Source organism: Mastacembelus armatus, chromosome 6, assembly GCF_900324485.2.
Source record: "Mastacembelus armatus chromosome 6, fMasArm1.2, whole genome shotgun sequence".
NCBI lineage: Eukaryota > Metazoa > Chordata > Actinopteri > Synbranchiformes > Mastacembelidae > Mastacembelus > Mastacembelus armatus.
This window is the reverse complement of record NC_046638.1, coordinates 16,006,678-16,031,002: the sequence shown is the minus strand read 5'-3', so window position 1 is coordinate 16,031,002 and position 24,325 is coordinate 16,006,678. Positions and strand designations below refer to the sequence as shown.

The following is a 24,325-nucleotide window of genomic DNA, read 5'->3' as shown; positions in this document are numbered from 1 at the left end:
AATGACAAATCCTTTACACATGTACACAAAGAGATAAATGAAGGATTGGGAAAACAACAAGCCAAAGAGAATGATATGGAAACACAAGGCCACACCATTAAGAAAAAAGTTCAGGTTTTATTGTGTATCGTGGCTGTAGTCCATGTTAACTGCCAGACGTGTGTGAGAGAGAGAGAGACAGAAATAGAGACAGAGAGAGAGAGAGAGAGAGAGAGAGAATATGCGAGATCAGCTCAGAGTCAAACAAACAGCAAGGTCAAACTTTGCCTCTTCCATGATTCTTTGGCTTGCAAGCGCAAAACCTGACATGACTGAATCATGGCAAAGTTAACAGTTGTGTAAAAGGAAGGTAAAACTCAATTAAACACACTAAGGCAATCTAAAGTCAACACACAAGTGGCATCTAAAAACAAATTACAACACAAAAAGTCGGATCTGAAGAAGCCGACTCTGAACCTGAACAAGGATCTACAAACCAGTCAACAACAGTGCTAACAGAACTGAGTTGACAGCAGTGGAGTCAACAGTTGAGCAGAACGGGTTAGAAGAGAGTAAAGAAGGGTGGAGAGCAGAGCAGAGTAAGAGTTAATGGCGTTGGACAGCTGTTTGTCTTTCTGGTGGCATTACTGTAGATATTGTAATGAAGGAGCTCCCAGCGTCATGCAGATCAGCGGAGTGGCAGACAGGGGTATTTGATTGGTCGGCCGGCTCTCAGCAAAGAAACACGTTGCAGTTCTACTGGCTGGGGTGGTCTGAAAAACCACCTGGATGAGGTTCAGTGATTGACATCTAGAATCCGGTGTTTGCTTGTTGGTCAAACAGGTGTAAATGAGACAGCAGGAGGGAGGGATGAGTGTTCTCTCTCCTCTCCATCTTCAACTCCTCCCTCACCTCCCTCTATACTTCATCACACAGTGCCCTTCACTATGGCCACCCCTGCCCACCAGAGTGGGGAAGGGTTAGCCAAAGTTGTGAATGGCCAGCCTGAACATGTCATTGGTGCACACCCATGCGTCGTTAATGTTCTTCAGGATGAAACTTTGATGGAAACCCATAATGGGGTCATCATCTGCCTGCAAATACACAAACAGCAGAGCTCAGGGCAAACAACATGATAGAGACGCTGGCTGAAGCAGCCTTCACATGGACATAAAAGGAATAAAAACAACACCACATAATCTAATAGATTATATGTACACATAATCTAATAGAATATGTGCTATAGTTAGTGTTTTTAGTGAAAACACCAAAATGACCACACATTTTACCACATTTATCTAAAACAGCATGGACTCGACACTATAACCTTTCTGATGGTAGGACTTCTTGCAGGAAAGTTGTAGACTTGAATTTAATAATCTAGCAAACTGAGTGTATACATGCATTGTCTGTAAGAGTAATGCAAGAATGTTGGATGAGGAGGACTTGGCATAGTTCTTTAAACCCTGTAAGCCTATGCTGTATAAAAGATTCATCACTTGTGTACAGATTAACATTAACACTGAGCACTAAACTGAAAGATGCTTTTCTGAGCATGCCACATACAAGTTGATACAGTAAATCCATAGGACCTTTTCCTCATTATATACACTTCTTCAATATATAGGCTGAATATTTTTAGACAGTGTACAAAAAAAAGTTGCTCTGTCAAAAATTAAACTTTAAATAATAAATTCAATCCAATTAAATAGTAAGGTTGGAAATTACTTTGAGACACAGCTACATGCATGAGGAACCTTACAATAAAAATGAATGTGTGCCAGTGCAGCTGTAAAACACTTTGAAAAAGGTTTTAATGACAGTGCTACTTACTTTTAGTTGTCCTACAACCATACTCAAGATGCAGGAGTCTGGAGTCGGCTGGTGGTCCTGTGCTGTTATACTATGCGCTATTTTTGTGAAGGGAAGACTCTAGCACACACAAAAAACACACAAAAAGAAGATTAATACAGGTATACCACAGACTAATAGAATAATAAAAAAAAACAACTTTTACCCAAGATTCCTCTACTTTACTTAGAACTATTGAAAACCTGAGAAAAAAATAATATAATCCTCAAAAGTGAGTAGCCTATATATAACAGTTTAATAGCCAAATTCTGTGGTCATTGCTCTGTCATTCCAAATGCTCTGACAGACACAAAAACAGGAAGCAGTGTGTTGTAAGTTATATCCCGAAAACAGTAAAGTATGCATACCATGGCTCCCAAAAGGTGGAGGTAAAATCTGACCACTGCATGTACATATAGATTTTGCAGTAACCAGGACACAACAGAGTATGTAAATGCACTGTCCAGTTCCCTGTATAACCAGTCTTTTCAGGGTAACCCGGTTACTTGCATGCATGTGAATGTACTGACTACCACTACCAGTGTGTGGGCCACCCGATACCTGTTACATTACATCTGTATGTAGCATTAAGTTGCAAGACCAACTTACAGTGAGTTTCTCAACAATTGCTGTTTTTCCCTGGAACTGCTGTCCTTCCCATGTAAGGCATGACGCATCGGTCTGTGACAAAAACAGATTGGGGGAAAAGAATGATTTGCATTATTTTACTGCAGATAAAAGGCCAATGAAAAAAACGCCACAACACATAACACGAGTGATATTAACTTTGCTCCTTTCACGCTGTGTCTGACATTGACATATGAGAAACAAATAGATTTAGTAGATTCACTGTGAAAAGGCTTATTACAACACTAGATCATGATTTTTTTCTTAACTTTATTAGTTTCTCTGAGTTACCTGCTTACAAAGACAAGTAAACATATATTAATCCAAAATTGGTTAACTACTAACATGGCCTTCAATGTACCATTCACGTGTTTATTTTTACATGGCTTGTACCAGTTGCTGATGCTCCAATACAACTGTAATCTTATAGGTAGTAGTAGTTTCTATAATTGCAGTGAGTGTCCAGGCTTATCTTTTAAAGAATAAATAAATATATTTTCTTAGTAAATACTAAACATAGTAAGAAGTAGATAAGCTAATATTAATGAGTAATCATAATTATTCTCTGTAAGAGCTAATCTACTGATTAATTGCCCTGTCTATAAAATGTAAAAATAAAAAAAGTGCCCATTACTATTTTTTGAGCCCAAGATTGCTTGTTTTATCCAACCAACAGCACAAAACCCAAGCTGCAGTTTATTAATTTAAGTTATCTTACATATGACAGAGAAAAGCAGCAAATGTTCACATTCAACAGACTGGAAACACAGAATATTGTGATTTGAAATAAATGAAATAATTATCAAAATCTTATATTTTAATCAACTGACTAATAGATTTGAGTGTTTCAGCTCTACTGTACTGTGTAAGGAAACCTATACAAACACTACATCCAATAGAAACCTTTATATTTCTACATGGGAGGACGCATGTACACAAACAAATACACAAACTTTGATTGACAATATAAGTTTGTCTAATTTAACCTAAAAGTCGAGTGGTTTACGCAGGTTTATTTATGATTCAAATATCTAATGTACATGGATTGTATTGTGAGAACAAGTTGAACTGTAAAAATAATTTTAAAAAAATCTTGTATATTATACACATGCATTTTCTGATGTAAAACTATGAATCCATTAACATTAACATGTCCAAGTCACAAGTGCAGCATAGTCCTGTGTTACAGCATCTTTCAATTGAACAAAAGCACAATTCTCTCACACTCACATATATGGATCCAAGCTGTATTCTGTTAGAATCAAATAATTGATAGTAATGCTGTACGAAGCTGGATCCTATCTGCTCCCACAGAGGCTGGTCCACCATCCTGAATCACCCTGCAAAACACACTAAAAAGATGGAAAGATATTATATGATATGATGTAACAATCAGAGTGACCAAAAAAAACCAAAAAAAAAAAAAAAAAAAAACAGCAAGTGTAGGTGAAAAATGCACATTTGTTACACTTGCCCAGTCACCAGACTTCAAACTATCTGGAAGAGTGGAATGGCTCCACATCATCACACTTGCAGATTCATTACTGCACAGTATTACATTATAATATGTAGTTTTAATATGTTGCATTTTATGTTGTACAGCACACTAATATTATTAATGTTATCATACAACTTTCTAAAGCACATTCAAATTAGACAAACAGATTTTTGCCCATCAATCTACACTCAGTAATGACCGAGTGAAAATGCCATTTATAAAAGTATCCAGAGCCTTTGCTGAGGTCAGGTGCATTCTGTTCACTTTAATTATCCTTGAGATAGGTCTGCAATTTCACTGACATCCAACTTGGGCAAGTTTAATTGACTGAACATAGTTTAGAAATGCACATATCACATCATCAAGTCAGAGGAATTCTCTGTAGATATCCACAATATAACTGTGGTAAGGATAGACAGCATAGGGTAAGGATAAAAAACTATTATAAAGCATTGAGAGCTACCAGGATCACAGTCAGTGAGGTGACCAAAAATCCAGAGTTACTGTAACAGAGCTTCAGAAGTCTGCAGGGACCAGAGAACCTTCTGAAATGACAACAATCTCAGCAGCTCTATCCATCAGGCCTTTATAGTAGAGTGGCTGGACAGAAGACACTTGAGCAAAATTAATGACAGTCTGCACTGAGTTTATCAAATGGTATTTAAAGGACTCTGAGACCAAGAGGAAATAGATTCCCTGGTCTGATGAGACGAAAAACTAAACTTTTTGGGCAGAACACTAAGCACGATATCCGGTGAACACAGGGACAGGGAGACTGGTCAGAACATAGGAATAAATGAATGCAGCCAAATACAGAGAGGTCCTTGAAGGAAACCTGCTCCAGTGTGTAACAAACAGACTGGAACAACAGTTCATCTTTCAGCTTGACAATGACTCAAAAGAAACAGCCAAGATAACGCTGGAAGCTTCAGGACAAGTCTCTGACCGTCCTCTAGTGGGCCACCTAAAGCCCATATTTAAACTCCAGAGAACATGGAGAACCGGTGAGTGATCGGACACTGACAGACACTTCCCTTGGAGTCTGAGAAGATCTGCCAGGAAGAATTAGATAAAGTGCCAAAATACAGACGTGCAAAGCTTGTAGAGCCGTACCGAGAAGAAGCTTTCTACAAAAGCACTGAATTAACAGTCCTAATATTTCATACATGTGATTACAGTTTTTAAAAAATATTTAATAAATTAAGGGAAAATAAATCTAAAAACATATTTTTACTTTGTAATTATTATGAGTAAACACAATTTTAAAAACAGAAAAAATCAAGATCAGACTTACTGTCCACTCAAAGTGCATGACATATAACTGCACTTAAAAAAGTAAAACTGCTTTAACTAAGGTGTACTAGTGGTGTGGAGCTTGGGTCACAGTGACAGCATAAGTCATGTGCCTCCACATAACGATGCACTGTTAGGCTACTTACTGGAATAATCTGAAAGCTATGTGAAACAACAGTGGAGACAAACAAATATGCCATAAATAACAACAGGACAAAGCCGGTTCTAGATCGGTAAATATAGTTAAGGCGAATGAGAAAGAAGCATAAGCTTATTAGCAACGTTAATAAATGAAAACCCTCATTGACGGCTAGTTAGCACTAGCTAACTAGTTAGCTTTCACTAGCTTGTGAGCTGTCGTGTTTGCTAACGTTCACTCAGCCTACGCTCGCATACACATAGCACGCCTCCCCGCGAGCCAATGTTAGTCAGCAGATACAATAAAATTTCAGGCACTAGCTAACTGGCTGAGTGGCGCTGGCCTTTCAGTGGCTGCTAAAAATACCCAGTCCCTTCCAAGTGTTGATGTCTCCTCCGGGCCCGCGCACTCAGCCCTGGAACCCAGAAGCAGCTACCCTACATAGGCGTGCCCAACGTTAGCCCTAAACCAGACAGGAGTAGCCAGTTTAAGTACTTATACCACCTTATTCTTATTCAAATGTGAGACTAAACTAGCGCTTTTTGTTTTCGCACATGTTTCCATTCACTATTCCACAAGAGAGTTACCTAAAAATAAGTATTAAAAACTTACCTCTAACCAACGCCGAGGCCGGCTGCACGAACGCAGAGTGCAGTGTCTACTCCGTTACGAGGCACGTACTCTACGCCGTAACTGGCCCGTAGGATTGTGGGGATTGGAGTTTTTATGTGCGTTGTCTAATATTTGTAGGTTGTGTGCAGTAAGTTACATTGTATTATTTGCAAACACTGCAAAAAACTGCTACACACTGTTAACTATTGCTAACAGCAACAGTGAAATTAAACGTACTGGTAAATATCAATTATGCAACTTTAAGTTGCCTACAATTTTCAGGTAACAGTTGTTATGTACTCGACTATTATGTTGGTATGAAATGTTTTAACTTCACTACATTCATTTGATAGATAGAGCTAAGACTTTGCAGATGAAGTTTATCTTATTTTGACAGAGCCTATAACTAGTCGTATAACACCTTCCTGATACATGCAACAACCACAGTATCATCAGAATACTTCAGAGATGCAGATGCAGCTGTAGCCTTTCTGTCAGAAAGTCTGTGATCCAAGTTCATACCATCTCAACCTGTAGTCATTTATTTCAGACAGACATTTTACTTTAGTTACCAGTACAATACAAGGTGTTTTCCACAGAGCCAGAGCCCTCCCCAACTGTAAACTCAGGTTGAAGATCCTCTGAACAGATTTACACAATTGGGCAGCACAGTCTTTAAGCAACCTACAACATGTGGGCCAGACATAGTCTCTGTGAAAGCTGAAAGATAGGAATATAGTATAGTTAAACGTTCTCTTAATTCACTAACAGTGATCATTCACAAATGTATTAACACAATTAGTACATATATTATATAATAATTCTATATAGTGAGGACAGAGCAATATGTGGTGCACACTGAGAAGTCAAATCAACACCTTGAGTTGTGGAGTTTCTGTTATATTGTAGGTACTTGCATCTATTTTGTAAAAGGAATCTGCAAATCACTGTAAGCAAATACAGTAGTTATGACATACCTACCTTACCGTCCTGACCTTTCATCGTGAAGGTATAATAATATTCATTCTTTTACTAAAGCACAATTTCTATTTGTTTTATAAACTTGGAACAGTAAAGGAAAAAGAAGTGTGCATATTAAACATTATACTACACATACATGTCTTATCACTGTGAGCGTATCAGAACACTGATGATAGCATTTAGCCCAAAGCACTGCTGTGCCGAAAGGTGCTAGCAAGGTGGTGTGCTTAGTATTGGTGCATTAACAACAAATCAGATGACTCTGTGTGAAAGGGGTTGCTGCTACTAATGAGTGTTACAGTATTAGTGTGATGGATACGGCATCAATACTCAGCCTGCTGCCAATTTCTATTTATAGGTATTGCAAGTATTACTCCGGGTACTCCGGTTTCCTCCCACAGTCCAAAAAACATGCATGTTAGGTTGATTGGTGACTCTAAAATTGCCCGTAGGAGTGAGTGTGAGTGTGTGTGGTTGTCTGTCTTTGTGTGTCTATATGTGGCCCTGCGACAGACTGGTGACCTGTCCAGGGTGTACCCCTGCCTTCCACCCGAGAGAGAGCTGGGATAGGCTCCAGCAGATCCCCGTGACCCTGAACCAGGAAAAAGCGGGTATAGAAGATGGATGGATGGATGGATGGATGGTATTGCAAGTAACAATCCCTGTGGCTCCAAAAGTATTTTCTCTAATAGACTATAATGCTAAAAAAGATGTCTGTCAAACTGTCAAACAGGACACCTACAGCATGATTAGTTTTTACACTTTGTATTATGAATTTGTAATCTATGGAGGTATTATATTGATTTGTGTCATAAATAAACATAGTGTAGGAAAGCCAGTTGTATTTTTGTGACATCATCCCAATGTAAAGGCCGTGGGCCAACCAGGAAATCATGGGTGGGACAGCAGGAGAAACACCCCACATCTGCAGTGGGTCACACAATCCCATAAACGCAGAAGTTACAAAACATCCTGGGTTCATAAACCTTGAGTCAGCTCATTCTGTGTAATAAAAATTTTAAACATTCACTACCAAACCAAATTGAGCTGGCTAAAGCACCCCGCCCAAACCTTAAGCTGCTTTTCAGCAATCTCCCCAAACAGGTCTGGCCTCGGGAAATTGTTATACACAGGTATGTTTTTGTTCACATATGGTTCTTGGTATGCTGGAGGAGTTGTGGACATGTGCATTTTTATTTTGTCTCAGGCTGCCCAGCGTGTGCGCTCCTGGACATAGCCATCAGAAGGTGCGGCCACCGTGATTCATTGTGGAAAGTTTGAGCTACTGCATTCTGTGTAGTGCAGAAGAAGCAAAAGATATGGAAAACATTGAAGCATATATGTTTCAGCAAGTGAGGCCTATATAGTTCCACAAATCCACAAATCTCATCTAGATCACAACAATAGACAAACACAATGTGCTTTAGCTGATCACACAAATAATTCTAATTTCTCATGTCTTTAATAAACAGTAAGTCAACCCATAGACTAATTACTTCAACAAAAGCTAATTGGAGTCAACAGGTTTCCATTGCCATTGTAGCTCACTCTCTTAATAATAGTCCACTTTTCCCATTGGTCACTGACATGCTTTTTTTTTGTCCTGTGATAAGTGGTCAGGTTTACACAATGAGCATGAATTAGAAGACAAAAACTCCTTGGCATGCATTTTTACTGTTATTGTAGTCACTTTTATGAAGACTGTGTCAAAAATATTTTGTAACTTACCGTTACTGGTGATACAGACTTTATTTGGGTTGGCCATTTTATCAGCAACAACACATTTATTAATCTGCTTCTCCAGACTGTAAAGGGCATTGAACTTTATAGGATCCCTTGCTATACTTATACAGATAATCATATAAACCATCTGCATGGCTATCTGCTCTCCAGCTGTATGTAATACTCTGATAATATTCACGTTTTTTCGCTGAGGAACAATGTTCATTGTAACGTCTTGGTGTTTTATAGGGTTACTTTTAAGTATAAGCAAGCATATGAAGATTATATATGTTAATCAGTTATGCTACCCAGTAATTCTTAGTCCAAATGTTTTCTATAGAAGTAGATCTTTGTCATACTGGTTCTTGCAGGATCTACATATTTGAGAATTCAGAACTCCTTGTGTTACTTTCGCTCTGTTTGAGACCCAGGCCTTATGGGCCACCTGGAACCTTTTTAGACCACAGTATTCAACCAAACAGAGCTTCTACTACGGGTCAATGTTCACTTTGGTTGACTTGAAATGAGGCTGTAGGAGTTGTTTGAACAGAAACAGCGTTGTTTAAACAGAAAATAGACAACCTGTTTCATTTTTAGCGAAACACGCACAAAAGCACATACGCTATGGGATAGAATGTATAGCTATACAGTAAGGTACCCATAAAAAATAAGGCACATAGTTTCATTGAAAATTCACATATCTATCAGACATTTAAAGGTTTCCTGTGGAGTTCTTAATTCTATAGTAATGCTATGGAGCAGTTTTTTATGTGTTGGTATCTATTTTGCTTTTCTTGCAGATACACAAAAGTATGCACACATACATATATGAAAACAGCTGATACAATATAGTGCTGTCAATGGTTTTTTCCAGCGATCTAGGCGGCACACCAAGGAATGCATTCAAGTGTAAAAAAAAGGCAATAAAGGATGCAAGCTCGAAAATATGAAAGTACGCATTGCAAGATTGCAGATACTTTGCTTTACAAAAGCTTTTATTAGGTAGGAAATTCATTCAAAATGCTTGTCAGACCTCAATGATACACAATGCATTTTGGTAATTGCAATAAAAACATAGCTTTTGTTTTTATACACAAAAGCCCCACAAGGCCCCTTCAAATTTAAGTTACCATGAATAGTGTAAGACGATGGATAGAAAGAAAGTTATCTGCTGCTTATCCGGGTTCGGCTTGCAGGGGCAGTGGTCTAAGAAGGGATGCACAGACTTCCCTCTCCGTAGACACTTTCTCCAGCTCTTCCAGGGGGATACCGGGGTGTAGTCATATACTGGATCATGACTATACAAATGGAGCTACTAACAACATACATACTTAAACCAGCAATGTTGCATTCATTCAACAAAAAACTAATAAAAGCATTAATCACTGGGTGGATGATATGATGCATTTTCTTCTGATTCGTCAAGACATAGAGGTAAGATTGCTGCATCAAATTCTGCAAGCTGTTGGAGCATTAAAGTCAAAAAACACAGTCTTAAAAACTGGGTAGAAGGCTATTCAAACTTTAATATGTCTTTAAAGAAGTAAAAATTATATTTTTATGTTGATTTATTGAAATGACAACATTAGTATAGGTGACCACAGTTTCTGTAAATATCAAAATTTAATTCAGTATCTTTACCAAATGGGAGCATAAATGTCTGGGAATGGCTACAGATGCAAGATATGGATGGCATGTAGTGTGGTACTAAAATCAGCCTGAAAGAAACTTCTGCTGTTACATACCAAGCTGTGGAGTCTCTTGGAGGAGATGGTGTCATTACTGCAGTCTGGTTCACTTTGAGCTGACGTAACAAGTTCATCTATTTCCTCATCTGATTTAAGAGGTAATGCTGTCCTCAGAGCCATCCTATATGCATACACATACATACACAAAAGACACTCTGTTGGCAACAAAACAGGGATAGTAATTATATCAGTATTTTGGTGAAATTCTTCCATATCTGATTGTTTTAAGGAGTATGGAATATGTGGAACAAAATAAAGCCCTTTGAGGCACATTTATCATTGTGAGCTGTATTTTCTACAGTTGTATAGTTGTGTGTGTGTGCATTTATTTATATCACCTAAACTCCTGGGCAGTGAGTGTGCTGTTCTCAGAAATATCAGAGTTGATCATCTCTTTTAGTTGGCTGGACTGAATCTGGCTTTGCCCTTGAGACGCACACTCATTCATCTGCAAAACCAAAACATTTTTAAAGGAACAGTTGTAGTAAATTCTGTTGTCCCCCTTTTTTAATTTTTTGCTGAGAGTTAGATGAGAAGGTGGATATCGCACTCATATCTGTCTGTTTAATATAAGCTGGAGCGAAGTGACATTTAGATTTGATTGAAAACAGTGGAGGGCAGTTGGTGTCCAGGTAAGAAAAAATTTTGAATCCACCAACTGCCACCTAAAGCTCACTGATTAACAGGTTTTATCTTGTTTGTTTAACCAACTGAAATGTAAAAATGACAATATCCCTCATAACACCTTCACTTAGTATTTTTACAATTAAATGTTTTTTGTTAGTTTTGTTTTGTTCATTAGACAGAGCCAGGCTAGCTGTTTTCCTGTTTCTATCTCCAAGCTCCAGCTTTACTGAATAAACAGATATAACAGCTTTATTAATTTTCTCAATATACCTGCACAATGGTGGAGACATGTTTCCTGTCCTGTATGCTACCTCCTTTATGGAGCTCCAGCAAGGTGTCATACTCACGCTTCAGCTGATTAAAGTCACCTTGCAGTGTCTTTAGCTGAAAAGAAAAAAAGAAAAAAAAAAAAGAAAAGCAAATGATGAAGAAACTATTTAAATGTCATAATTTTTATATATGTGTACTATATGTACTGTATATATATATACACGATTTACTTGCAAGAGAGTCTGTTTGTGTGTTTGCTCCAGTGCTTCCCAGTTACGTCGAGGAACAACATCCCAGTACTCCGCCTTCATCCTGTTGAGCTCCTCCTGTGCTTTAGTCAGGTCTTCCCGACACACTTTCAGAGTGAGCTGCAGCTCCACTGGGTCCTTAGCTTCTTCTTTGCCAATCAAAACACAATATACTTAGTCCAATTACAACTTGACCTCTGTTTCACTTTTTTGCTTGGATGAAACAAACTAGATAAAATGTGTTAATTAGTGAGTTTTAGAAGCTGGCAGGTGGATATTTGACCTCTTGACAGCGCAAGGCTAGCAATGTTTCAGTCTTTAAAGTATGCTAAGCTAAGCAGGTGCTGTTTGTAGCTTCATCTTTAATGGACAGATTGAGTGTCATCGATTATCTCTTCTGTGTCTGTGCAAGAGTGAATAAGCATATTTATGTTAACTGTAAATGTTAAACTGTTCCTTTAAAGACATTTTTCATTACAGCAGCTTTTGTCAGAACTTTGGCAGAACCTGAAATTGTGACTACATTTGCAGGGTTCTGTAGGAATAAATATATGGAGAGTATATATTGTTATATCATGATTTGGCCCCTGTATTTTGGGCTGAAACTAATGACTATTTTGATCATTGATTCATTTGATTGGAGTGATTCATTGACCAAATTGATGAGTAGTTGCAGGGTCTACCTGTATATTCACCGGCAGAATCCTCTTTCTTCACATGGCCTTTTGTATGGTCACTGAGCTGCCACATCAGCAGCCTGCGGGCATCACGCTCCTCTCGGTACTGGATGTATTGGCTAGACAGTTCAGACTGCAGATGAGCCACCTAGGGTGTAAAAGAAAATAGTGGGGTGGGATCAGACAAGATAGTGATAATCCCTAAATGATTTTTGATATGCTTCCGTTCATGTATACAAAAATTGAAAAAACTCAAATTCACATGGAAATGAATTGTTCTGAATTGCATGCAATAAAAAAATTACATGAATGAACAAAAAAATATTTAGAACAAAAGAAACATTTCATGTACCACTGCCTGCATGGCCTTTTCGTTCTTTCTCATGACCTCAATGTTCCTCTGCAGTTGCAGTTTCTCCCCTTTCAAGGCTGCAATCTCAGCCTGCTCCTCTCTCCAGCGAGCTTGAATCTTCCTGTCACATTCCTCTGTCACCAGCCTTAAACGGGATTGCAGTGGTTCCAGTTCTCGGATTTGATCCTGCTGATATGCTGAACAGATGTACAGTATAATGCAAGATAAATGAGATAAATCCTCTATTGGGGTCTACCTTTCAAACTAATTCTTTAAAATTTGCCACCTACATCTTTTGTACCTCAGACATAATTTTCCTGTCATCATTTTTTTTTTGTTGAACTTTTTTCTTTGTCAAAGATAGTGTTTCCATTTATCTCACAGCACATATGTAAGTAGTTTACTGGTAGGGCTACTAACCTAAAGTGTTTTCATATTCTTTTTTGATGGCACAGAGAAGGGGCTGGTAGGTTTTGAACTCTTTGATGAAGCAACCAAAGACATTGCGGTAGACCTGCAACCAAACAGATTAAGATATGTGTGTGTTCTATAAAGAAAATGTGTGTATGGTATTTCTTTTAGTTTTATAGTAAATCAACATCAAACACAACTAATCAAAGACAAAGCACCTGTAGTTTCAGTTCCTGATATTTTGGCTCATGGGGGTTTATCATATGCAGCTCCTTTTTCACACAGCTCTCCAGCTGCATCAGGAGTTGGGGCTTTGTCCCTGGGCTTGCATAAATGTAACTGCTGCCTGTCCAGCACAACTTCCAACATCCACAAACGTGCGCGCACACACACACACACACACACACACACACAGACACACACAAACACGTGCGTGCACACAGTTATTTTGCTGTGGCAGAGGTGAAACACTGAAAAACTGACTGTATTATTTACAGCAATAAAATATTTCAGCTATCCAGCTGGCAATGTTTTATGAATCTGTTTGGCTTGCTTACCTTTCTCGGTGAAGATGAATGGACAAAGACAGAATTAGCACTTTCTCCTTCTCGACGTTCCTCTGATGTCTGGACAGTTTGTACATTATGGTCATATGTAAGTCTAAAATAAAAAGAAAGAGAGTCCGGTTTCATTGAACGCTGCAGTTTAGCCATATGTAGCTACTTTTAATACAACTAGCGTTATATTTGAAATATTTTTCAATCTCTCTATCACTTGCCTTTGTTTTTGTGACGGCGTTAAAGGTGGAAATTTGATATCTTTCTGTGGTGACATCTATAGTGATTATATGAAGGCTAAATAATAGCATAACACGCTCTTGCTATTTTTACTTCTCGACTTTGTTCCGTTTAGTTCAAGGCTGGCTGTAGCATCACAGGCACACAGCATTGTAGCATGGTTTCCATGGCAACAGGGACGTAGCAAGACCTCACTTAGTCGTCCGCGGTGTGCCTGACTAGTTTTCAAATTGTGTAAGAGGATAATTTTTTTTAAATAGAGAACTTTACAGACATTAAAACCAAGATTAGATTTTTTAAACCTGTGTATAAGATATTAACCCGGTATAGTGATATTACAAACATTTGATACATAAATTATAACCTTACCCACTTTGGAAATACCACAAAAAACAGCAACTTTTGATTATTGCAAAGTAATAAAAGGTGATCTGTATCTTTAGGAATAGGCATCTGTAATATTATACTTTGTTTTCGTTCTGGAAATAATAGCGATTTAGATGGTTTTCATTTGGTTAGAAAAGATATTTAAATTCCACTTCCTCGCGTGCTTGTGCCACGTATAGATAATAGATGAATATCAGAATATTAAAATATTTGATATCCTAAAAACTGTCCATAGAGTAACTATAAGAACTACATTTCCTAGCTACATTTCCCTTTAGAAGCCCTAAACCAAAGTACAGCTGTGTAGTAATTTCCAGACATATTAGCACAAAAGCGAGAGTGCATGTGAACTACAGTACCCACACGGCACTGTTCCAGTCTACAGTACATTCTGCTGCTTATCCGGGGATGTCACACCGCTGCTATTTTCTCCCTTCAGTCTCTCTCGCTCTCAGCCTACAGCTCCAGCGGACTGACACGGGGCTTTGGATAGAAAGAAACGAACAATAAGATAACGTTTTAAGAGGCCAAACATGGCAGAGCTTGGAGCGGGAAGCCTGCCGTTAGGGGATCCTGCTTTTAATTACCAGGAACACGAACTGAACGAGAGGCTGAAACGGCTCTACCCGGCTGTGAACGAGGAAGAGACCCCTTTACCCCGATCCTGGAGCCCCAAGGATAAATACAGCTACATTGGGCTGTCACAGAACAACCTGCGGGTCCATTACAAAGGTTAGAGGGCTGGCATGGCCCTGACGGGTCTGATCAAGTAGTCACAGCAGCAGTAGGTCTCAGCTCAAACCTGTCACTGTGTTGTTGCGAAGGGGGGCTCTATCACTCGCACACGCACACAGTATGCGATTATGTTGACTGTGTGTGTATGTGTGCAGTCCTGGTAAATCTAGTCTGAGCTGCTTCTCTTGTCCCGTAACCTTGCTTTGTTTCACAAACGAGCACAGGAATGCCCAGATGGGCGTCAGTGAACTCGCTAACCCTCACAGTTGCTCTTATTACCACCACACTGAAATTTCACCCCCCAACAACACAGCTCTCCTTTGTTTGTTTACCGCTCATGACGTTATTTGTTTGCACTAAACTGACCGTGCATCTGATGTTCTTCATGGTTGGTACTGGAGCGGGTCACTGGCATCAGTAACGACGCACAGACAGGGCTCTGCCAAGAAGCTAATGTGTTTAGAAAGCAGGGCTAGCTAACAGCAAGCTATCAGATACAGTGGTTAGCCTGGTGGCTAACTAGCTAACGGTCGCTAACCTTGCTGCTCCTTGGAACTAGTATTGAAAACAGAAGGATAACAGGATAAGCTGGCTACACCGTGGAAACCAGCCAAACCTGTTACCCTTTTACAATGTACCAATGAGTGTGAAGCTGCAATTGTTTAGTTTTTCAACTACAACAGGCTCGCGTGATTTCAGTGGCAGTGTTCTAGAAGTGCTGTCCAGAACCCGTAAATCTTTCTTAGCAGTCTGGAGCCCTCCGGCCCAGCTCTGTTCAGGTCTGTGTGAGCCCTGAGCACCACGACAGTGTCCCGTCCAACCTCCAGCAGACGAACACTTGGTTCTTAACAGCTGCTGTGAGGGAGGAGGCCTTGGCGCATTACATTAGGCCAAATGTGCCGGTCTTCATAAATCTGGAGTATCGGCAGACTGGTGTCTTCACAATAACAGCAACGTAGTTCGTCAGACGGTGCGGTCAGTCACACATTCAAATGGTTTAAAAGATGTAGGCATGGCCTGCCAGAGCTGTCAGCTGGATTATTTGACGTTTCCAGCTCCTAAATCAAAACAACCTGACATCTGTGTGAAGCCCTGTTCTCAGTCTTTTGCCTGTTCCGTTGTTTTTCATCAGGCGACGCTCCAGGGCAGCCCACCGTAGCAAGGAAAGCTAGTTCTGCATCTCAGGCTGTGAGAAATCTCCATAGAGGCATTGCAAGGCCACTCTGGGCCCTGTTGGCTGTTTACGTCAGTGAAACATGCAGATGATGAGAGGATGCAGGCAGGCTGTGTAACCCATTTTGAAATGCTCATTTGACACATCTCTTGTAATGGTACCGCTGTTTATGAAGAGCAGAGAAGCCCTATTATTTGTTTAAAATTATTTGCAGATTATTCAGTGAATAACTGAGCTCTGCTGCTGATGTGAACAAATATTTAATTTGATATCATCTTACATGTTATTTGTCAGGTATGTTGGTGTACATAAAACATACTCTATGTTAATGGTGTGACTAGATTAAGTTGTGACAAAGGTTACTTTCCATTTTAATCAGTGTTATTGGGATTCTGCCATACTGTCTAGAATTACCCATGAACTTGTCACAGTTGTGACATTAGCACAGAATGATCATTAAACCCATGCTTTTGATAAGACTAGACATTTCATGTTGGGGTATGTGGAACATAGAGTCTTTATGTCTATGAAGTGCACAGATTAAGTGACACTGCATAAATGTTCAGCACTGACATATAAATAGGTCTATTCTGGAGTGTGTGGGATATTTTTTATCCCCCTGGTTGTTCTAGTGCTTGCTCTGTTCCTTCACCCTTGTGGTTTGGATGCTATTTTGACCAGTGTGCCAATTTTCCCTGTTCAAGGCCACAGTACCTACCTAGTCCTTTTATTCACAAAGATTAATTTAATCTTAAACATTACTGTAAACCTGATGTTCTTTCAGGACAGTCATTTCAAGTAATAATCACCCATTTATTCATTTGTATCTGCTAACTAGATTACTACAGATTAAGATTAAGCATATTTAAAACATGTTAGCATTAGATGAAATTACAGTAGATAGATCTTTGATCATGTCCTGAGCTCATCATTGACCATAAAGCACTGGCAAGGTGTTTTGTTAAACTCACACTGTATTGTACCATTAACCTCTGAACAATATTGTTAAGTAGTTATGGCTGTATTAATCAATATTTTTATGTTAGTAATGGATCAAATGACTCTGGATAAAGTGACAGGGATCACTCATGGTCGCAAATCAAAAGAGAAATGTCACCTCTTTTTCCCTAAGTGAATGTTTTGGGTTTTTTTGTGTTCTGCACAGTCATAAATTTTGGACTGTATGCAGGCGATCTGCACAAAACTACACAGACATTAACAGCTGATGACATTCATATAATGTTTTTGTATATTTCGTCTGTCTTCATTTTTAACATCAACCCGCTCAGAGACTACAAAAATTTGCCTTCTTGGTTAAATCTGACACATTCTTTGAATGTTGGTCAGTGTGACAGGAGCATACCACACTGACCCTCACAGCTATGTAGATGTAAATAGTATAGTGTGCATTTAGCCTACACTGATTTTCTAGTCTCTCCGCTTTTATCAACCTTTGCAGCTCTTAAAGATCCATTGTCAACTGTATAACCTGGCAAAGCTTATAGAAAAACATCATCTGCAAATATAAGGCAATCTTGAAGTCTCCAAAGAGGACGCACATGCTCTACTAGTTGGCTGTGCCTTAAAATTATGTCCTTGAAAATCGCAAACACAATAGATGACAAAGCACAACCTCAATGGAGTCCATCTATTGAGGGAGTTTGAAAAAATGCCAAGGATGAAGACAAAGCTTTTGGTCCAGTTATACAAGGACCCATTTGCTTATAGTAACAGCCCTAGTGGACTGTACACCCAGAGCTGCCCCATTAGGACACCTTGGTTTGGACTAGTCCAAATTGATCAGAACTGCTACATCAACAAACATTGTGTTCTGATGATATTTGCAGGCTAATTGTTAGACATTAGTTGATAAATGCAACCTACATGTTTTTTGATATTTTTGGAGTGTCAATTCGTGGCCAATGTCATGTTCATCCTCTCCCAGAATGTGACCTTAAACTTGTTTCAACAGTCATATGTTGAATACATATAGCATTATTGTCCTGTAAAGGTAATAATTTTGTTCTGTTTGATCATATTTATTGCATCTTTACAGATCTTTGAGATTATCTGTCTATCTACCTACCTATCTATCTATCTATTCCAATTATGACCTTTGCCTTAACCTCGGCTACGCTATAGCACAACATCTGTTAGTGACTACAATGTTCAGTGTAGCATAACATGTCTCACTTAAGCCAGTATTGGGCAGTTGTTCTAGCTTTTGTCTTTGGTTTGCACTTCTGTTTGATAGGCCTATTGCATTTATAGACCAAACAACAGGCCATTTTCACAGAAGACATTTTGACGTGCCTATTGACTAATAACATTAACAGCACTGGCTCTGTTCTACTTAGGTGGCTCAATAAGCCGCAGCAGAGGAACAGTGGGTTGTGATGCAGAGTGTCAGGGCAATGTCATGAAGAAGCCGTTTCCTAGAAAGACTGTACTAATAGGCATTAATCTATGGTGACAAAGCACAGGATTGTCATCTGTTGTTCAGCTAGTTTGATAGCTTGACAAGCCTAAAATGTGAGTATGAGAAGGTAAAACTGTGATGTCACAGTTCATACCACTACTGATCTCCACTGCATCCAATATCCAGTATCTGTTCAAGGCATTTTAGTACAAAGTTTGTAGCAACCATATTTGTTTTCTAATTCCTCCAGAATCTTTCTCTACTTCATTAGTGACATACTGTAGTGCTATTTATTCTTCTCATGTTGCCTCTGCTGCTGTTAACGGGATGGGCCAGAGGGCAACAAGACGCTGCAGCCTTTGGTCTTCTTGTTACTGAACTAATAGATTTTTCACTTTCCCCTGCTTGTGGCGAGGGATGGAACTTGGGATAGAAGTGCTGGTTTCCTAGTAAGTAAGTAAGTAAGCTGTGGGGTAAGAAGAACAGGACATGGACCTTTGATCCTTGACTTCTGGTGAAGAGGTTTGATGCCAGATAACAGCTGAAATGTGCAGTGCCAGTGCTGTTTTTAGAGGGTAATTTTGTCTGAATAGTTAAATGACAAGATGGTGTATGTGTCTTTTACAGCTTAATTTTACACTCACAAACACCCAACTTGTGAATGTTAATTTTTAACTTTAGTTTTTGGTTTAGGTCTTTGAGGTGGTAGGGTGGTGGTAGTGTTGTTAAAAGTAGTAGCCATTTCACCTACCCATCTATGCAGTTGTAAAGAGACCTGTTGGCTGTTTTCACGAGTAGCAGCTAAAAATAGATGGCACGAATGTTGCTGCAACTGCCGGACCAGACAATCACAGAGAAGTGCACACATGAACAGACATGCTTGTCACATGAATGAACATGTAACAACATGCATTGGTACCACAGCATATTTGAGAGTGGGCAGAAATGGATGTTACTATAAATCATAATAGTTTTAGTTAATCAGAATAGTTTATTGCAGTACTTCAGTTGATCAGTGTTTTTTTTCCCCCTAAAAGTTCTGTTTCTCTTGATGACATGTTATTGTGTATATTTTATGTAGTACATTTTAATGTACTTTAACCTAATATTAGGTCATAAAATTATTGCATGACTATCTGGAGTGCTCTGTCTGTCTCTAACACACACACACACACACACACAAACACAAACAGCCTAAAGGTGTCTGTTGACAGCCAGCTGCTTCGTTTAAGATTACAGCCTACCTACATTTCACACATACACACACACACACACACACACACACACATACAAACAGAGCTCACGATGACTTTTTTTTTTATCACAACATAGTGAGTGGTGTGAGTACATGCACATGCTTACTGCAGAGGCTCGATTGCAGTTATACAACACACTACTGAACATGGTACCCCCCCCAACACACACACACACACAACCCCCTTTATGACCTGAGGGATTGCATAAGCACCCATCTGAATATAGAATGACAGACAGCAATGACTGCTGTGCTTGAATATAATTGATCCAGACACTGTACATGAGTCCTTTGACCCTGTGCCACACACAGTAGACTCTGTTATTTTTGCATACACATTCTCACAAAAATCAAAAGCAATTTCTAACTTCATCATAGAAAAGCTACCTTAACAAAAGCATGGATTGATGAATGTAAATCAGCCATATCTGTGTCTGACTCATCACTAAATTTCAATGTCAGTTCCAGTACATGAATTCAGAGAATTAGATGTGACTGTCTGATATGTGAATGATAAAAATTTTGTTAACTAAAAGTTCAACATAGAGGAATTTGTTCAGACACTGCCTTGGGGAAATGTTGGATTAAAAAAAAGTTTGATGAAAGTACAGCAGATTGGCAGAGTCATGGGCCTAACCTAACCATGTCACACGACTGACAAATGATCCACCACCAGTTTTATGGTATGCCTTGGCTTGTAGAAAGGAGAGTCAGGCTCTAGTCAGATGGCAGGCTGTGTTTTCTAAGCCCTACCTTCAGTACAGGATCAGAATTACTAAGCCACCACTGATTTTTGTGGGCATACTAAGATGTATCCAATATGTGCAAAGCCAAATTGGACATTGTATTTCTGTGTTAATTTGTTGATAGCTTAAATGTATGGGCAACGATTTAGAAATTTAAGAAAATGCATAAAATGTCTATATAATAAAACAAATACACATATATTAACAGATTTGGGGTGAAAACTGGCTGTCTACTGAGTATCTAGAGTTAAATACAGACCAAGTGTTATTCTAAAACTGTATTTACTAATTAAAATATAATGCCAGTGGGAAGCTAATGTCAGTTAAATGTTGGCCTAACTAGATCTCTCTAGTGGAGCTCAAAGCCACCACAAACTTTCACAGTACATTTTCTCAGCTTTAGGAAATATGCTTTGTTGATGCTTTCTACCCAAGAAGACTAAAGAATTCCATAATATTCATGTATACCTTGTATTTCTCCCTCTTGCAGGGCATGGTAAAAACCACAAAGATGCAGCATCAGTGCGAGCCACACACCCAATCCCGGCTGCTTGTGGGATCTACTACTTTGAAGTGAAGATTGTCAGCAAAGGTCGAGATGGGTAAGCAAAGAAAACTCTGGTCAAGCTTCATTGTGTGTGTCCTGTGGCAGTAGAGCAACCTTTTCTAATCTTAGAGGAGTTGGTCTGTATTTCTGTATCACTGCAACCCCACCCACCCACCCACCCACCCACCCAGACAAAAAGAAAGCTGCATTAACTGGTATTAGTTATCCTTGTCTCTTCTCTGTGAAGTTTGAGCTTCAAGTTCAGTACCATGGATCAGCTGGTTTCTGAGAATATTATCAATGGAGCCAATCTCATGAAAACAAAGTCCTTGTCTAGCAAGATTTTACCTGTTCACACACTGATTTCTGGGGCAGTTATCAGCTAGGTATGCAAACTGCCAGCTCAGCTAGTGAGTTAGCTCTGACTACAAATTAATCCATCCAGTCTGACTTTTTACTGTAACCAGACATTTTTTTTTTTTTTGAAGAGTTGATATGATTTTTTTTCAGAGGATTAATGAAAAGATCAATGCTCATTTTCATCAAACAGCACTATTTCAGAGTACATCTGAAACAAATGCCCGAATTCATGTTTGTCACAGCTGTGTTATGAAACGAATGTTAAAATAACACAAAATGAAAATGAAGAACCCTGAACATTAGCATGTTACCCTAACAAATGTCAGCATCATCATCCTCATGGTCAGGTGCAGACCGGCCGACATGTAGGTAGTGGGTCGGGAGGTGATGTTACATTAATCCTGCTTTGAATTTTTGCTTTCTGTACACACAAACATGGGCAGTAGAAACATTCCAGAATGAGGTCCATTGTTTTACATATTAGCCCAACACAAACTGCACACAAATTAGCAGATTGTGGTTTGTTAATTAATGATTTGTTGATGAATAAACTTGTTGAGACCAGTGTGTTGAACTGGAGCCACTTGACACCAAATTCCCAGGCTGCTTCTTGTTGCCAGTCTGCCCCTGCTCACAGTTTGCTTTTTAATTTGTTGATTTTGACTAATGTGTTAACATGCAAATATCGCTTTGCTAACACATTAAACATGTAAATGTTCTAAACTGAACTGTAGTATGTTACCATGCTAAATGTCACCTCATAGAGTTCCACACACCTTCAGTAGACTATGTGTTGAATAACAAGGCTATAACCACTTCATGTTATCCATGTTAACCACTTCATGTTATCTATGTACTTTATTAAAATAGTTTATATACAAAGTCTAGTATATATTTGTGACATCAGGCTAGGTAGGCCTGTCTGTAAGTCACCTGTACTATCTTTGCTCATTTTTGTTTTTTTGGGATTGCTCTGGTAGGGTCACACATCCCTGGGTCACTGTGGTGTGTTTCAAATCTGTAAACTTGCTTAAGCAGCATTTCCCTCACCTTGAGTCTGCATAAAAACAGCAATCTATATATCTTTGGTCCAAGATCACTGCCAAATACAATAGGGACTCCAAAGATATCTCTCACGACCTGCATTAGAGTCTTGTTGCCAATATATGCATTTGTTATCCTGTTGTCCAAATGTTTCACTGATGGGGTTGCATAAAGAGTCGTAGACATGTATACTGTTCAATTGCTAAGTCAGTGAAAATGGAGATGTTACAACCCAAAAACGGCAGTTTAAGCAGTTAGCACTGACAACTGCTGTGGGGGGGGCTGTTCAGGTTTCATGTAGCTGAAAAATCAAAAGCTAAATCTTAGCTGCACCCAAATTATCTTATTGTGACATCTGACTCATTTTTCCAGAAGTGATTCTTTCACTGCAGTCCTGATGTATTTATATTGGATTTTCTCCAAAGTCTCTGAACACAACTGAATGACACTGGTTTAGAATATTGCATTACTACCCCTTAGTTGAAGTATCAGCTGGTAGTAATGGGTTTGATGATCAGTATTTACCTAGCCAGGTGTTTAAATTCCTGGCTTTGTAACATGACCTTTTGACTTGTATTCTGCAATAGAGCCAGAAATCTCCTCCATCCTCCCCAACAGAAGTCTCTGGTTACATAATCTACTGTTAATACTCCCCAGTATCATTTGAAAAGCTCAATGCAAAGGAAAGAACATTGGTGCACAATGTGGGAGTGTCGGTGCATAGAACTGCTACCTTAACTGTACTAACTGTAAGCTTTCCATGTCACCATGAGTTTAAAAACACACAGCAGTGCAGTTGTATGACCCCGTATTTAAGTTGCAACATGAAATAATGACATACGGTGGATCACAAAGGTTGCTTCATGGAGTTACTCTAATTCTCGTAGTGATGACAGAAACAATATGTCAAGAATTACTGCCATGACATCCCACTATAATAATGTGTAGTGTATGGGTATTTCTTAGTATTGCCACTGACATTGGGGAATGAACTGAAACCAAAGACACCCAAATACTGTACAATGTTGACTTCCCAAATAACAAAAAGTCACATTGCTATGATCTCAGACTCATTGTCAGCATGAACTGCTTGTCCAGTGAACCATATAATAGGTACAGGTTAATAGGTATAAATTGCTGTTTGCATTCAGCTCTTCAAGTAGTACTGGGAAGTGTTAATGGTAGATTATATAACCTGAGATATTTTGCACACCAGAATGTGGGCAGTTTATCTTATTCTTCTTGTCAGGTTGAATGGGAAGTATCTGAACTGGGATCTCAGGTCACATCACTCTGCAGCAGGTTTCCTTCAAGGGCCTCTGTTTTTGGCTGCATCCGTCCTTCCATCAGTTCTGACCAATGTCCCTGTTCCTGCTGCTGAGAAGCACCTTCATAGTTGCCACCACCATGCCAGAATCTTTTTTCCTAATGCTCTCACAGTCCTTTGGATGTCTCTTGTCAAACTCCAACTGAGCTATGATAGAATTTAAACTCATATATCTTCTCCAGGAAAATTGAAGCAAACGAGGCACCGGATCACAGTCTGGAGTGCTTTGTTTTGGGATGGAATAGGATGGGATGGAAATCTTGTTAGTCCCCCACTTTTGTCAACCATTTCAACTTCATAGACATTTCAATTATTTCAGTCTGAAATATCTCTTCAAGAGCTACTGACTTTGGCAATTCCATGACTTTTTCTCAAGCATCAATAGCAGGTCAACATTTTCATGAATTGAGTAAAATATCTCAACATCTAATAGATGGATTAGCACATGAATTTAGCATAGACATTCATCGTCTGATTTTAGAGATCCTCTTAGTTGCTT

At 39.0% G+C, this 24,325-nt stretch overlaps 3 protein-coding genes across 10 annotated transcripts in view; 1 reads left to right on the top strand and 2 right to left on the bottom strand.

Annotated features, from left to right (window-relative positions):
* Positions 1-97: 97 nt before the first annotated feature.
* On the bottom strand, positions 98-6,086 carry nutf2 (nuclear transport factor 2). Of its 2 annotated transcripts, none has more exons than XM_026312365.1 (5): positions 6,000-6,086; positions 3,688-3,809; positions 2,440-2,511; positions 1,813-1,911; positions 98-1,073 (listed from the first exon to the last, which is right to left on the bottom strand). In XM_026312365.1, exons 2-5 carry the CDS (start codon positions 3,784-3,786, stop codon positions 960-962), a joined length of 384 nt encoding a protein of 127 aa, XP_026168150.1. In that variant the 5' UTR covers positions 3,787-3,809; positions 6,000-6,086; the 3' UTR covers positions 98-959. The 2 variants fall into 2 exon arrangements, with proteins under 2 accessions (XP_026168150.1, XP_026168151.1); XM_026312366.1 differs by lacking the exon at positions 6,000-6,086 and adding an exon at positions 5,754-5,848.
* A 3,627-nt stretch (positions 6,087-9,713) lies between these two features.
* tsnaxip1 (translin-associated factor X interacting protein 1) lies at positions 9,714-15,632 on the bottom strand. 5 transcript variants are annotated; one of them, XM_026311397.1, is made up of 12 exons: positions 15,321-15,486; positions 13,814-14,050; positions 13,593-13,695; positions 13,254-13,394; positions 13,045-13,138; positions 12,625-12,821; positions 12,279-12,420; positions 11,578-11,741; positions 11,348-11,461; positions 10,789-10,898; positions 10,448-10,571; positions 9,714-10,164 (listed from the first exon to the last, which is right to left on the bottom strand). In XM_026311397.1, exons 2-12 carry the CDS (start codon positions 13,867-13,869, stop codon positions 10,081-10,083), a joined length of 1,329 nt encoding a protein of 442 aa, XP_026167182.1. In that variant the 5' UTR covers positions 13,870-14,050; positions 15,321-15,486; the 3' UTR covers positions 9,714-10,080. The 5 variants fall into 5 exon arrangements, with proteins under 5 accessions (XP_026167182.1, XP_026167180.1, XP_026167184.1 ...); XM_026311395.1 differs by having other exon boundaries at positions 11,578-11,744; positions 15,321-15,483; XM_026311399.1 differs by lacking the exons at positions 13,814-14,050; positions 15,321-15,486 and adding an exon at positions 15,593-15,632 and having other exon boundaries at positions 11,578-11,744.
* Positions 14,590-24,325, top strand: part of ranbp10 (RAN binding protein 10) — a 27,493-nt gene continuing 17,757 nt past the window's right edge. For 2 of the 3 annotated variants that reach the window (XM_026311393.2, XM_026311390.2), the window contains exons 1-2: positions 14,590-14,951; positions 21,039-21,150. In XM_026311393.2, the coding sequence (XP_026167178.1) occupies positions 14,753-14,951; positions 21,039-21,150 (311 nt within the window). In that variant the 5' untranslated portion in view covers positions 14,590-14,752. Of the gene's footprint in view, positions 14,952-18,871; positions 18,997-21,038; positions 21,151-24,325 lie in introns of those variants that run through there. The other variant, XM_026311394.2, reaches the window with a different exon arrangement.

Coding starts and splice junctions, on each gene's coding strand:
- nutf2 (XM_026312365.1), bottom strand. CDS start 3,786: ATGGTGGACCAGCCTCTGTGGGAGCAGATAGGATCCAGCTTCGTACAG. Junction 2,512..3,687: donor TACAGCTTGGATCCATATAT/GTGAGTGTGAGA, acceptor TTTTTGTCACAG/ACCGATGCGTCATGCCTTAC. Junction 1,074..1,812: donor TGGTTGTAGGACAACTAAAA/GTAAGTAGCACT, acceptor GTGTATTTGCAG/GCAGATGATGACCCCATTAT.
- tsnaxip1 (XM_026311395.1), bottom strand. CDS start 13,869: ATGTCACCACAGAAAGATATCAAATTTCCACCTTTAACGCCGTCACAA. Junction 12,421..12,624: donor AAAAGGCCATGCAGGCAGTG/GTACATGAAATG, acceptor TTTACACCCTAG/GTGGCTCATCTGCAGTCTGA. Junction 10,165..10,447: donor CCAAGAGACTCCACAGCTTG/GTATGTAACAGC, acceptor ATGCTCCAACAG/CTTGCAGAATTTGATGCAGC.